Below are 15,982 nucleotides of genomic sequence, written 5' to 3' on the forward strand. Positions count from 1 at the left end.
TGGAACTGCATTTCTGCCTCCTTACTCCCAGTCTGCATAAGGTGGGTGAGCTTGACCCCACAGACACTCAATGATCAGGCAGGTTCCAGACAGAAAATATGTAAGATCACACCCCAGGAGACAGTTAACATAAAATAGTAAGATAATGTATCTTAAAACTGAAATAATACATAAGATACTAGTTAACATGCTGTAATAAATTCCTTAAAATTCTAGAGTCTGAGGATCTAGAAAGCCAGGTATCTCTCATCTGCTCCTCCAAATCCATCCTCTACTTGTCTCCACACTGCTCTTCCTGGGATGCTAATCCATATGGATTACACTGTTAAGAGACAGTCCTCATGGGCCTCTTGTGCTCCTACGTGTCTTGCTCAGTATACTAAGAAAGTAAGGCCTTGACCTAAGCTCTTTATCTGGGCCATTTCTCTTGGTTGTGTTTGTAGTGAATAACCTCAAAGGATAAGGTAATGTTTCCCTGAGACAAGTGCTCACTACCAACACAATGGATTTCCCAAGCTCAGTGTTCCTCAGCTGAAAGAAACCTACAGGATGAGCAGCATCCATCTGGGTCCATCACATTACCCCCACAGGAATTGGGAGTGAGGGGGAAATACGCTAACATACATGTTGCTTACTTTATTTACTGTGTGAGTAATAAAGTCCTTTGTCTCTGACCCAGGAATCTTGTGTCTCCTGCCAGCATCCATGACACAGTAAGGCTAACTTATTAGCCTGTAAGAATAAAAATCAAGTCCCAGACTTGATATACATCAAAAGGGGTCCAATTGGGTCTGACCCACTGGGAGTCTTGCAAGTACCAAAGAAAGAAGAAGCATGAAGTCAGAGTATTTATTCCCAAACCCCTCTCTTTGAAGAAACTTGGGTCAACTTTATTCCTTAAATGAAGCTCACTGCTCTTCTCATGGCAGTCTACTCTAAATAACAGTGTCTGGGTCCTAGTAACCTCTCCCTAACCTCATCTCTTAAGGCCTCTGCTGCTGCTGCTTGCACTGGGCTAGCATAATCCCTTGTGGTTTCCCTATACCCCACTCATTCCTTTGTAATGAGTTCCTCTGTAAATAAACCCTCCTTGAATTATCTTAGAGTGTTGCCATCTCTTTTCTGTTGCAACTGTGACTAGTAAGCAGTTAAGCTGGGATCCAGAAAGTTGCTACCATGGCACCATTGTCAGCAACATACATTCCAAATGAGAGTTCCCTAAAGAGGAATGCCCTGGACAAGAAATAGCCTGCCTTGAGAAAAAAAAGAGGAGATTAGAGGAATGAGCAATTGGTGCTACCATTCCTTTATTTGTCCATTGGGCCCCAGTAAATAGACCTTGGCTTTAAGAATTTGGACCAGGGGTTAGCACACTTTTCCTTAAAAGGCTAGAGAATAAATATTTCAGGCTTAGCAGACAAGATGGTCTCTGTCACAACACTCAACTCTATTGTTGCAGCACAAAAGTAGTCATAGAAAATACATAAATGAACTAGCATGGCTGCACTCCAATAAACCTTTATTTACAAAATAAATAACAAAACATTACTTATAAATAAACCAAGCTATACTCTGCTTGTCCCTAGTTTAGATCAGTGTTGCCCAATAGAAATATAATATAAACCATGTATGCAATTAAAAATTTTCCAGTAGCTATATTAAAAAAGTAAAAATAGGTAAAATTTCAACATTTTATTGAAATCAATATATCCAAAACATTAACATTTCAACATGTAATTAATGTAAAATTTTTAGATATTTTTGTATTAAATCTTTTAAACCTAGTGTGTACTTTACACAAAGCACATCTCAACTTGGATGCAAAATTTTCATCAGAAATATCTGATCTGAATTTAGATTTAATAAAATTGATAGTTGAAAAAGTAGATTCATATATCCAAGTTATTCCAAACATGCTTAAAAGTTTTCTAATAACTGGGTCAAGTATCTGTTTTCAAATTTAAGTTAATTAAAGTAAATAACATTTGCAATTCAGCTCCTTGGTTGTACTAGCCATACTTCAAGTGCTCAATGGCCACATGCACCTAAATACCTTCTTGAACAGTGCAAGTCAAGATAATATGAAGCTAAAAATGACTACCCTCCAAGATGGATTAGTAAGTTGTTCAGTTCTCTGCCTTATTCTCCAACTCATGACATTCTGAACATTAACCTCTACTCCTATAAATGCTCTACTCTCATTTTCTCAGCCTGTTTGCCTGGATCCAGATCTCTTAATATTCAGGGCTGTTGCTGTGGATAACTTTCTAGACTTTACCTCTTGCCTAAGCTGATTCTAATCATGCACTGCTGCGCTGATATTTTTGGCCTGCCTGAACCACAGAACTAGCTAGTCTCATTCTTGTCTATCTGAATTCCCATTGTGGATATTTTCATCTCCTTTTTGGGCTATCTTGTTCTACAGTACTCCAGGGGGCAACATAATCAAAACTTGTTTGTTCTAAACTGAATTATTGTTTGCTGAATTATTACACTTTATAAAGTTAGCAAAGTTAACAGGGAGGATGTAAAATATTCTTGGCTACATTCACCATTAAGCAGTGGAAGGCTGTTTTTCCTTACTTACCTACCCAACTTGGAATTTTACCTTCTTAGGTACCATGTATTCTAACTGTGCAGCTCAACAAGTTGAGTTGCTAAACCTACGTAGGATATATACACATAAAATGATTTTAAATCAATTAGTATCTGTAAGTATGCACATGAAACAAAACCAATTTGTGGTTATCTATAGAAAGAAGTGGTAAGGAGAACAAAGATAACTCTATATACCTCCCAAATGTCATTCTGAGTTTGAACCTTTTCTTCTACAAAACCCAGTCAGTCACTTTTTCTACTTTTCTTCTTGGGAAAGTGATAGTAAACAAAGTAACTACCCAGTAATTAGAAGCTGAATAGAGAAAGAGAAGCATAAGCACACACATACACCTTAATAACCACATATTATTAAAATGAAAGACCAACTGCATAATCCCAATAGTTTATCAAAACCCTCATAATTAAAGATTATATATATATATTAAAGATTTTATTTATTCTTTAAGTAATCTCTGTATCCAACATGGGGGTCACTCAACCCCACGATCAAGATCCAACCCCACGATCTCATATTCCACTGACTGAGCCAGCCAGGTACCCCAAAGCTTATATTTAAACAAAAAAAGGGGCCCCTGGGTGGCTCAGTCAGTTAAGTATCTGATTCTTGATTTGGGCTTGGGTCATAATCTCATAGTTTGTGGGATCAAGTCCTGAGTTGGGCTCTGCACTGAAAGTGTGGAGCCTGCTGGGATTCTCTCCTTCTGCCCCTCCCCGACTTGTGCTCGCTCATGTGCACGTTCTCTGTCTCATAACAAATAAATAAACATCAAAAAAAAAACCCCAAAAAACAAAACAGAGAAAATACTTACAAATTTCTTTCCGGACTCCTGAAGAAACATGTTTTTCATGTCCTTTCTTTTTGGATCCAAATCTTTTGCCTTCTAAAGATCTGGGATTATATCTATTTTCTGAATATGCTATTTCTGAACCTATTAATAATTAAAACAAAACTTCATTTGTATTAAGAGAATTATTAATTTAGAAAAGGTGGTTAGCAAAGGGCGTTTAAAAAATTAAAAAACCTGAATCTTCATTTCTTAAAATGTCTCGCAGCAAAGAAGCACAACCATCAAGCCCTTGCACAGTTTCAGTCTGTAAGGAGAAACTCATTTAGAAATGCATATATAAAATTTTAGCACAGAAAACAACAACAAATTATATAGTTTTAAAAAAATTTTTAGAAGCAATTTATTATTGGTAGAAAACATGTTTTAAAGCAAAAAGCCTTCATATGTCCTTAAGGCAATTAATACTTAACCTCTGCACTTTTATTCCTACTTTTTAGCTTTTACCTGAAGACTAATTAAGATACTGCGTATTGTAGGGGCATCTGAGTGGCTCAGTCAGTCAATCCTCTGACTCTTGATTTTGGCTCAGGTCATGAACTCATAGTTGGTGAGATGGAGCCCCACATCAGGCTCTACACTGATAGCACGGAGTCTCCTTGAGATTCTCTTTTTCCCTATCTCTCTGTCCCTCTCCCACTCTTGCTCTTTCTCTTCCTCCCTCAAAAATAAATAAACATTTTTAAAAAGATAGTATATATTTTATCTATTCAGTTTAATCTTACCTGACTTTCTGAGTCAGAATGGATAGGATAGCCAGAATCTGCATTAAAACGTGATATCTTTCTTAAATGTGTCCTAGAAAACAAGTTCATTAATATTTTCACATACTACAAAATTTGTTTCTAAAATATAAGTAGTCATTTTCTTCCCAGTAAAGGTTGAATAAGGAAGCTTGTCCATAAGATGGGATTTATATAAGATTTTATAATGATTATAAAGATTATTAAACACTAAGATGACCAACATGGGTAGATATGGAAGGTTCCTCCCCCGAGTCTGTGAAGGTAGATACCTATCTAGTTTTCTGGGATAGGCAAAATTTAGTCCAGCCCAAAGACTCAAGAAAAACTCTCTTGACATTTTCTCAAGTGGTGAACTTCTTTAAGTACTTACCCTTTCTTTCCATTTGTTAATTTAGCAGGCCCAGTGTGTTTCACTGAAGATATCACCTATGGTATAATGCATTAAATTATAGTAAATATACACATATTTTTCTATTATATTCTCAGTAGGTTGTCTTGACAAAACCTGAAATGTTGTTTCCTTTCTTTTTGTGATAAAAATATAACATGAAATTTGCCAGTGTGGCCACTTTTTATTGCACAGTTCTGTGGCATTAAATATATTCAGTGACATTAAATATATTCACACTGCTGTACCTAACATCCATCTCCAGAACCTTCTCATCTTGCCAAAATGAAATTCTGTATCCATTACACATTAACTTCCCATCCACTCCTTCCCTCAGCCCCTGGCAACCATGCTTCTACTTAGAGTCTCTATGAATTTGACTACTCTAGGAAGCTCATATAAGTGGAATCACACAGTGTTTCTCCTTTTGTGACTGGCTTATTTCACTTAATCTAATGTCTTGTAGTAAGTGTCACAATTCCCTTCCTTTTTAAGGCTGAATAATATTCCATTTGATGTATATATCATGTTATTAATTTTTTTAAAGGTGATATATCATACAAATCCACAATTACAATGAAATCAATAAATTATTTGTTCTAAGTAAAATGTCAAGCAAACAAGACATATTTGTTCCTTAAGTTTAAGCTGAAAATAAGGTTGAGATATTATTTTAACCAGAAGTACCTACTACAGTAAATTTGGACTAAACTCAATCTCTGAACATGTTCTATATTCCCCAGTCTTCAAAACATGTAAGTTAAAGAGAGCGCAGAGTTCATAACTCTGATTCTACTTATCTACATTTATTTATTTATTTATTTATTTATTTATTTATTTATTTATTTATAAAATTTATTGTCAAGTTGGCTACCATACAGAGTATACAGTGTGCTCTTGGTTTTGGGGGTAGATTCCCGTGATTCATTGCTTATATACAATACCCAGTGCTCATCCCAACAAGTGCCCTCCTCAATGCCCATCACCCATTTTCCCCTCTCTCCCACCCCCACCCCCGCATCAACCTTCAGTTTGTTCTCTGTATTTAAGAGTCTCTTATGTTTGCCTCCCTCCCTGTTTATAACTATTTTTTCCCCTTCCCTTCCCCCATGGTCTTCAGTTAAGTTTCTCAAGTTGCACCTATGAGTGAAAACATTATATCTGTCTCTCTCTGACTGACTTATTTCACTTAGCATAATACCCTCCAGTTCCATCCACATTGCTACAAATGGCAGGATTTCATTCTTTCTCATTGCCAGGTAGTATCCCATTGTATACATAAACCACATCTTCTTTATCCATTCATCAGTTGATGGACATTTAGGCTCTTTCCATAATTTGGTTATTATTGAAAAGCACTGCTATAAACATTGGGGTACATGTGTCCCTATGCATCAGCATTCCTGTATCTTTGGATAAATTCCTAGTAGTGCTATTGCTGGGTTGTAGGGTAGTTCTATTTTTAATTTTTTGAAGAGCCTCCACACTGTTTTCCAGAGCGGCTGCACCAGTTTGCATTCCCACCAACAGTGCAAGAGGGTTTCCATTTCTCCACATTCCCGCCAGCATCTGTAGTCTCCTGAGTTGTTCATTTTAGCCACTCTGACCAGTGTGAGCTGGTATCTCAGTGTGGTTTTGATTTGTATTTCCCTGATGATGAGTGACACTGAGCATCTTTTCATGTGTCTATTGGTCATCTGGATGTCTTCTTCAGAAAAGTGTCTATTCATGTCTTCTGCCCATTTCTTCATTGGGTTATTTGTTTTTTGAGTGTTGAGTTTGGTAAGTTGCATATAGATTTTGGATACTAACCCTTTATCCGATTTGTCATTTGCAAATATCTTTTCTCATTCTGTTGGTTACCTTTTAGTTTTGTTGTTTCCTCTGCAGTGCAGAAGATTTTTATCTTAATGAGGTCCCAACAAGGGACCTAGGTTTTTCATGCATTTTGAGTTCATTTTTGTGTATGGTGTAAGAAAGTGGTCTAGTTTCATTCTTCTGTATGTTGCTGTCCAGTTCTCCCAGCACCATTTGCTAAAAAGACTTTTTTCCATTGAATACTCTTTCCTGCTTTGTCAAAAATTACTTGGCCATACATTTGTGGGTCCAACCCTGGGTTCTCTATTCTATTCCATTGGTGTATGTGTCCATTGGTGTATGGTGCCAATACCATATAGTCTTGATGATTACAGCTTTGTAGTAGAGGCTAAAGTCTGGGATTGTGATGCCTTCCACTTTGGTTTTCTTTCTCAACATTATTTTGGCTATTCGGGGTCTTTTGTGGTTCCATACAAATTTTAGGATTGTTTGTTCTAGCCTTGAGAAAAATGCTGGCACAATTTTGATTGGGATTGCATTAAATGTGTAGATTGCTTTGGGTAGTATTGACATTTTAACAATAATTATTCTTCCAACCCATGAGCATGGAATGTTTTTCCATTTCTTTGTGTCTTCTTCAATTTCCTTTATAAGTTTTCTATAGTTTTCAGCATACATATCATTTACATATTTGATTAGGCTTATTCCTACATATTTTATGGTTCTTGGGGCAATTGTAAATGGGATCCATTTCTTGATTTCTCTTTCTGTTCCTTCATTATTGGTGTACAGAAATACAACCAATTTCTGTACACTGATTTTGTATCCTGCAACTTTGCTGAATTCATGTATCAGCTCTAGCAGCTTTTTGGTGGTCTTTCAGGTTTTCCATGTAAAGTATCATGTCATCTGTGAAAAGTGAAAGTTTAACTTCTTCTTTGCCAATGTGGATGCCTTTTATTTCATTTTGTTGTTTGACTGCTGAGGCTAGGACTTCCAACAGTGTGTTAAACAATAGTTATCCACATTATTTAGAATGCCTGACAAGACCAGCCCATGGAAACTCTACCATTCTTCTTTACCTACAGCTCATTCCCTCACTTTTTCTTTTCAAACTCATATAACAATATTGTTTTTGAAAAAACAATTTTATTTTAAAAGTAAAATAAGTGGGCTAATTTTTGTGTAGAAGAAAAAAAACGCACTTGCTTTAACATGCATCCATGTTATCTTGAAAGTTAGGCAACAAACAGTTCGTTGTGTTTGCCTCTGGGGAGGGAAACTGAGAATCTAGAGGACAGAGCAAGGGAGATTTTCCAAGGTATGCCTCTTTATATCTTAATAACTTATATCAATAAATATAATCTCTATTTAAAATGTAACTTTTAGGGGTGCCTAGGTGGCTCAGTCGGTTAAGCATCTGACTTCAGTTCAGGTCATGATTTCACAGTCATGAATCTGAGCCACAAGTTGGGCTCTGTGCTGACAGCTCAGAGCCCGGAGACTGCTTTGAATTTTGTGTCTCCCTCTCTCTGCCCTTCCCCAGCTTGCACGCGCACTCTCTCTCTCTCTCTCTCAAAAATAAACATTCAAAAAATTTTTAATTAAAATACAATTTTTAAAAGACATAATGGGGTGCCTGGGTGGCTCAGTCGGTTGAGCGTCCAACTTCAGCTCAGGTCATAATCTCATGGTCAGTGGATTCAAACCCTGCATTGGGCTCTGTACTGACAGCTCAGAGCCTGGAGGCTGCTTCAGATTCTGTCTCTCCCCCTCTCTCTGCTCCTCCCCCACCCACGCTCTATTTCTCAAAATTGAATAAATGTTAAAAAAATTTTTTTAAAGACATGAGTTAAATTCCCTACTCACCCCCTCATTTCACCCTTCACAAGTAGTCACTGTTGGCAGTTACATTTATGGTTTTTCTTCACATGTTGACATATTTCATCCCAAGATAGCTTTGAGCAGTAACTATTAAACTAATCTGGAGTTATATGCTACTGAGAATACATTTTAAAAATTGGGTTAATGGAGTTATATTTCTTCTTGAGATAACTTGGGATATGATAGAGTCATGAAGCCAGTAAAGAGAACCAACCTTATAGGAAATAAGATCCTACGTAGTACTGCTCCACTGGTCCCTGCATGACACCTTCAGGGTCCTTCCCTTTTATATATACATATGTTGGTGTCCTGGCCAAAACTGTAATAAAATTCCAAACCATGGTATTCCAATACACTGGACCATGTCCAAAAACAGCTACCGCAATTATTATCTTTCAAAATTAAAAACAAGAAGTATACAGAGGTAAATGTATGGCATAATTGTAAGATTACACGTGATCTTTCCCCAAAAAACATGCATGAGCTTATATAACAGAAAGTCAGGTAATGAAAATTACCCAGGATAAAAGCACCCTAAAAAAGTAACTATCATATTGGCACATTTTCATCAAAACTCTCTTTTGTAATTTTCATTCTGAAATAACAGTACAAAGAATTTCTATATACACTTTACCCAGATTCCCCAACTGTTGGCATTTTACTACATCTGCCATGTTCTCTCAAAATATATGCAAAAACAAAATATATACAATAAAAACATAGAGAAATACTAAGTATTAGTGGTTTTCCTGAACTATTTCAGGCTAAGTTACAGATATGATACCCCTTTATAGTAAATATTTACTCCTAAATATTTTCTAAGAACAAGGTCACTTATATAACTATGATATAATTATCAAAATCAGGAAATTAATATTGACACTGTATTATAAACTACAGATTTTATTCACATTTTGCCAATTATTCCAATAATGTCCTTTATTAAAAAAAATATTCTGGTCCATACCCAATGCAGGATCATATGTTGCATTTAATTGTCATACCTCATTAGTCTCCTTTAATCTGGAACAGTTCCTTGGATTATCGCTCATTGTCTTCCATAATCTTCACATATTTAAAGAGTACAAGCCACTTACATTGTAGAATGTCCCTCTTGACATTTAGACTTGTCTGATGTTCCCCCATGATTAGATTCAGGTTGTGCATTTTTGGCAGGAATACCACAAAAGGGAAATTTTGTCCTTCTTAATGTAAGTAGGCATATGGTACCAGTTTGTCCCATTACTGGTAATGTAAACTTTGATCATTTAAGATGGCATCTGCCAGGTTTTTCACTGTTAGTATTAAGGTTAGTATTTTCAACATTGTATTAAGTAATTAATGGGGAGATACTTTGAGATTATGCAGACTTCTATTCATCAGATTCACCCAGTAGTTGTAGCATCCCTTGATGATTGCCTTAATCCCAACTGTTTGTGAAATGGTGATTTGTGTAACTTCCATCTTCCTTCTATAGTTATCAGTTGGCATTCAACTGTAGGTAAGCACTTTTCCTTTGTTGTTTGTTAGTATGGATCAGTGATTCCTGTTATGCCATGGGTTATGATCCATCATCATCATTATTTAAAATACTTTGATGCTCCAATTGTCCCAGATTCTATCAGTGGTAGTCTCTTAAAACTAGCTCCTGTATCATTTTAACATGGCCCCATTATTTTTTGAGCAATTCCTTACTTTCTGCAACAAGGTGCTCTGGGCTCATCTTTTGTTGTTGTTTTCATTGTAGTAAGAATACATAACACAAAATCTACTTTCTTAAATTTTTAAGTGCACAATACTATACAGGTGATTACTTGTATGATATTGTACAGCAGATCTCTAGAACTTATTTATCTTGTATAACTGAAACTTTATACCCAGTGGATAGCAACTCCCCGATTACCCCTCCCTCCAGACCAGCCCCTGGCATCTACCATTCCGCTCTCTGCTTCTGAGTGTGACTATCTTAGGTCCCTTATGGAAGTGGAATAATGCACTGTCTGTCCTTTTGACTGGCTTATTTCACTTAGCATAATATCCTCAAGGTTCATCCATGTTGCACATGGCAGGATTTTTTTTTTTTTAAGGCTGAAAAATATTCTATTGTGTGTATATAGCATATTTTCTTTACCCATTTAACTATCAATAGACATTTAGATTGTTTCCACATCTTGACTAATAATGTGAATAATGCTGCAACGAACAGAGAAGTGCAAATATCTCTTTGAGATCATGTTTTCAATTCTTTTGGGAAAAAAATCTGGAGTAGAACTTCTGGACCATACAAGAGCTCTATTTTTTATTTTTTGAGGAACCGTCATACTGTTTTCCATAGCAGCTGCACCATTTTTCATTTCTGCAAAAAGTGTACAAGTATTCCAATTTCTCCACATTCTCACCCATGAGACTAGCCATCTAAAGAGGTGTAAGGTGTTATCTCACCGTGGTTTTGATTTGCATTTCCCTAATGACTAGTAACGTTGAGCACCTTTTCATGTGCTTTTTCATGTGCCTTTTATGTATCTTCTTTGGAGAAATGTCTATTCAGGCCCTTTGGTTTTTTGCCATTAGGTTGTAGGAGTTCCTTATATATTTTAGGTGTTAACCCTTTAGTAGGCAGAGGGTTTACAAATCTTTTTTCCCATTCCATAAGTTGCCTTTTCACTCTGTCGTTTCCTTTACTCTGCAGATGCTTTTTATTTTGATGTATCCAGGCTCATCTTATAATTTTCCTGTTCCAGCTGTGGAGTTGACCATTCCTCCTAGAAGTCATGGTTCCTTTTAGCAAATGATATTTAGAAACCAGATCTAGACACTAGATTTTGCTACTGGGTCTTCCAATCTTTTCCCATATGGATTTTCTTGGTCATAATGACTAGCTCGTTGCAAAAAAGTAAATCTTATGATTTTATTTTTAAATATTTTTCCATATTAACATAACTTCACAAAATTTTTTAATGGTTGTATAATATTTTCTTGAGTGGAAGTAATGTAACACATCCTTGGTTTGCTTCTATTTTTCACAATTGAAAAACAAGCCTGAAGTAAACATTTCCATGTACAGAAAAAAGCGTTTTCATACTCAGGATTAAAAGCTTATTTATTTGGTGAAAGGCTATAATTCATTTAATAACTCTTGATACAATTTACAAAAACACTCTCAAAAAGGAGTGCCCCAAACCGCAATGCATGAGACCATAATTTTTCTTTATCTCACATTTACTTCTACTGGGTATTATCATTAAACTTTTTTTCTTTGCTATTTGAGAAAAATATATGCATTTCTTACAAGTTGTATCTCCTACTAACAGGTGCAAAGTGAGATTACATTTGTAGAATAATTTAATCCACACCCTATGATTTATCATTTCTGTGAGCTAGGAACCTAAATTACAGAAAGGAGGCTTGTTCAAAGTCATACATCTAATTATAGTATAATGTTTAAAAGAAGGGACTCTGGGACCAACTATGTGGGTCTGAATCCTGCTCCACTGCTAACCAGTTTTGTAACTGTAGGAAAATTATTCGAAGTCTTCATCCCTCAATTTCCTCATCTATATGGAGATGATAATAGTATCTACTTCATAAGGCTATTATGAATATTAAATGAATTAGAAGTACTGTGGAAAAACACTTAAGAGTAACATCTACCACACAAGTGCTACCTCAGTGTTAGCTATTCTTTTTTTTTTTTAATTTTTTAAAATGTTTATTTACTTTTGAGAGAAAGAATGAGAGAGACAGAGGTGTGAGCATGGGAGGGACAGAGAGAGGGAGACACAGAATCTGAAGCAGGCTCCAGGCTCTGAGTGGTCAGCATAGGGCCCGATGCGGGGCTTGAACCCACAGACTGAGAGATCATGACCTAAGCTGAAGTCAGAGGCCCAACCGACTGAGCCACCCAGGCGCCCCATTTTTCTTTTTTTTTTTTTTTACGTTTATTTACTTTTGAGAGACAGAGAGAGATACAGCATGAGCAGGGGAGGGGCAGAGAGAGAGACACACACACAGAATTCGAAGCAGTCTCCAGACTCAGCTGTCAGCACAGAGCCGATGTGGGGCTTGAACTCACAGACCACGAGTTCATGACCTGAGCCAAAGTCGGACACTTAACGACTGAGCCACCCAGGCACCCCAGTGTTAGCTATTCTTACCATTAAGATGGTCGTAAACTGTTTTTAAGGGGACCAAATTTTGTTGCACATTTATGCCAAGAGTGAGATAGATGTTTTACCAGGTTCTCTCATGTAATTCTCCCCAATTCTTTGAGGCAGGATTTTATACCTATTTACAACTACTTTATGGCTAAGAGAAAGGAGGCTCAGAGAAGTAGAAAGCACTTTGCTTAATATCACTACCATAGTAATGGCAGAATTGGAATGTGAATCTTGAAGGTGACCATGATTACAAAAACCACGTTTTCCCCTTGCTGACTGCACATATTCTGAGTTCATTCAATGTAAGAGAAAGATCTATAAGGATGAGGATGCTCAGGAAGTACTCATGAAGAAAGTCTGAGCCAGGTATTTTTTTAAAAAGCATTAAGATTAATATTAATGGGGAAGACAGTATCATAGGTGAGTTGATATCAAGTGAGAGAATGAGAGACGGGGATATATTAAAGAGGATAAGATCACTCCAGGTAGTGAGTCTGTGTGAGAAATAGTTGATTCATTACCTAGAAATCTACTATATGCTATGTGCTATCCCAGGCCTTGAGGATATAGAGATAAATTGTGCAGTAAGGGAGGTATATAGATTAGGAAGGTCCCTAGTATGAAAAGCAGTTTAATAATGGTCAGCACAAAGCACAAAAGGGGGGAGCAAGGAGCACCCAAACAATGGGAAAGTGAGAGGGGTAGGGAAGGCTCTTGAGTGGCTCCTGAGCTGAGGGAAAAGATAGAAAGTGGAGGAAAAAAAAAAAAAAAAAAAAAAAAAAGAAAGTGGAGGTACCAGGAACAGAGGTGCCTTCCAGGCAGTACAGAAAGGAAAGTGCAAAGACATGGAAGCATGAGAGGGCATGGGGCATCCAGGACACTGAAGAACATATCAGTGAACAGTGCTGGATACACTTCGAGTGGGGGCGGGTCTGGTAAGGAATGCACTAGGGGAATCAAAAAATAGCTGTGTTGACAGGCCAAAGAACTGAGATTTTACCCTGAAAGAGGATTCGTGTAGATTTTAAAGCAGAAAATAAATCATTTAGTGACAACGAGGGGGTGCTTTAGGAAAGGGTAAGGCTGTCGGTGGGGGCACTAACTGGGAGACTTTAGTTTTTACAAGTAGTTGTAAAATACCAGTAATTGTGACGGAAGACCAGCTAATAGCAACACTTGGTGGAAAAGCCAAGGAACTGTATTTGATGCAACAATATACTGAGCGTTGGAGAGGTTAAGTCACCCTACCCAGGACGGAGGCTGGCCTCGAACCGGCGCCCTACACCAAAGCCAACGCTCTGGAAGACTACAATTAAAACAGAACATACATCTATGGACAGTGCGGCTGTGTTAGGATGTTAACATTGGGTGTCCCCCCAACTCCCCTCTCCCGGCATTTTTAACGCCGCCACATTGTCTTTGCTTTTATTTTTTTCAGAGTTTTGCACTTCTCCTGGCCCTTGCCCCCTCAGTCCCTCTAAACCCCATAGTGGACGCCTCAGGTCCGCAGCCCTCACCTGGCCCGATCGAGATCCGGACCTGACCATCTCTCGCAGCCTCAGAAAAGCCCAGACGGAGGGAAGCAAAGCCAAACGATAAAAGAAATTAACCGCCGTGGACTCCCGGATCCCCTTGGCCCGCCCCCCGAGCTTCCGCTTCCGGGAAGGAGCCCGCCGAATGTCGCGCCGCATAGTCTCGTGAGTGCTGCCGGGTCGTCTCCAGTACTCCCAGCGCAGCACCCTGAGCTTGCGCAATAGACCCCTCCCGGCGCCTTGCTCGTCACACACTGGCAGAGAAAGTGGGAGAAGTCCACAGAACGCCGCAGGCCGGGGTTGGGGGGGGGGGGGGGGGGGGCGGGGCGGGGCGGGGAGGGTCCGGGGTAGTGGGGGCGAGGTTGGCAGGAGGGGGCGGGGTCAGCCGGGAGGGGCGGGGCCGAAAGGAGCCGGGCTCCTGAACACTTGAAAGAACTTCTGAAGAACCGCTACCCTGAATGAGGTGAGGGAAGAGGCGACAAGGACTCTCAAGGGCCAGAGGAAGGGACTGAGGGAGAGGACCAACAGGTTTCAAAAAGAATTGGCTCGGCTCGGTGTTTTGTGTGCCATTTTGAATGATTTTGGTTTTGATAGTCAATAAAAGTCAATCCTTGGTCTGGTTAGCTTTGTGTAATTCTGATTGCAATTTCAGAATTATTCACTGTGGCCCTTGATCTCAGAATGGTGCTCATTAGTTGGGATTTTGTTTTACTTCCATGCATAGTTGTTTGCTCTTCAGTCGAGGTAATTACTGTTAATGAAGAATGACTCCGTATTCTTACATTAGCATGCTTCACGATTTTTAATGGAAATTAGTTTTTGGTGTTTAAGACACTGAGTTTGGGGTTAATGTTTTAAATCATATGAGAAGAAATTAAATAAGCCAACTAATTACATTTTTTAATAAGAAGGGCTAGATTTTGAAAATCCTAATTACAATTAAAATAAAAACTCAGAAACTAAAATCATACTGATTTGGGGAAACTGGGTATTTAATAAATTTAGCTTTGTATTGAATTAGACTTGAAAACCTCTCCCGTCTTCATCCTTCTATAAGTGTTTAACATATTTACTTGAGATTACAGGGTTTTTTCCTTAAGCTGACTTGATTTTTTTTAGAAGCTTACATGGATTTTTCTTAATACATGCTTATTTTAGAAAATATAGATAAGAAATACAAAATCACCCATAATCCCAAAGAGTACCACTCTTAGCAGTTTGGTACATTCCCTTCTAGACTTTTCCCAACTGTGTATATATGTATAAATATATTACAACAATAGGATATGATGCATATTACTGTGAGTGTTTTAATATCTCATCAACATCGCTTCTCAGTAATTTACAATTACAAAATGGCTGCCTGGTGTACCATTTTTCTACTGTTTGGAATTTTATGCTTCTCCCCTCCTTTTTGTTTGTGTTTTTTTGAGTTTTTCTTTTTTTCTCCCTTTTTAAATTTTTGAGGTAATCGCTTCCAGGGTTTTTTGTTTTTATTTTCTCAAATGTTTTTTTATTGTGGCAAAATACACAAATAATAAAATATACCATCTTAACCATCTTTCAGCGCACAATTCAGTGGTACTAAATACATTTATAATATTGTACAACCATCACCACCATCATCTCCAGAACTTTTTTCATCTTGTGAAAGTGAAATTCTATATGCATTAAACAACACCCCATTCTACTCTCCCCAAAAGCCCCTGGAAACCACCATTGTACTTTCTGTCTCTATGATTTTGACTAAGTACCTCATACGAACAAGATTATACAGTATTGATCCTTTTGTAACTGGCTTATTTCACTTATCTTTTTTTTTTTAAATTTTTTTTTTTAACGTTTATTTATTTTTGAGACAGAGAGAGACAGAGCATGAACGGGGGAGGGTCAGAGAGAGAGAGGGAGACACAGAATCGGAAACAGGCCCCAGGTTCTGAGCTGTCAGCACAGGGCCCGACGTGGGGCTTGAACTCACGAACCGCGAGATCAT

At 37.8% G+C, this 15,982-nt stretch overlaps 1 protein-coding gene across 4 annotated transcripts in view; it reads right to left on the bottom strand.

The window, feature by feature from the left end:
* CCDC14 (coiled-coil domain containing 14) overlaps positions 1–14,122 on the bottom strand; it is a 50,404-nt gene extending 36,282 nt beyond the window's left edge. For 3 of the 4 annotated variants that reach the window (XR_002079739.2, XM_053903448.1, XM_019448611.2), the window contains exons 1-5: positions 13,975–14,121; positions 4,581–4,636; positions 4,190–4,262; positions 3,642–3,711; positions 3,429–3,548 (exon numbers count right to left, since the gene is read on the bottom strand). Coding sequence is in view for 3 of the 4 variants with exons in the window: in XM_053903448.1 (XP_053759423.1) it covers positions 3,429–3,548; positions 3,642–3,711; positions 4,190–4,262; positions 4,581–4,636; positions 13,975–14,004 (349 nt within the window). In the remaining variant the exon portion in view is untranslated. Of the gene's footprint in view, positions 1–3,428; positions 3,549–3,641; positions 3,712–4,189; positions 4,263–4,580; positions 4,637–13,974 lie in introns of all 4 variants that reach the window. The other variant, XM_019448612.2, reaches the window with a different exon arrangement.
* Between the last annotated feature and the right edge of the window lie 1,860 nt (positions 14,123–15,982).

Source organism: Panthera pardus, unplaced genomic scaffold (genome assembly GCF_024362965.1).
Source record: "Panthera pardus isolate Hobbes unplaced genomic scaffold, ASM2436296v1 HiC_scaffold_16, whole genome shotgun sequence".
NCBI classification, from domain to species: domain Eukaryota; kingdom Metazoa; phylum Chordata; class Mammalia; order Carnivora; family Felidae; genus Panthera; species Panthera pardus.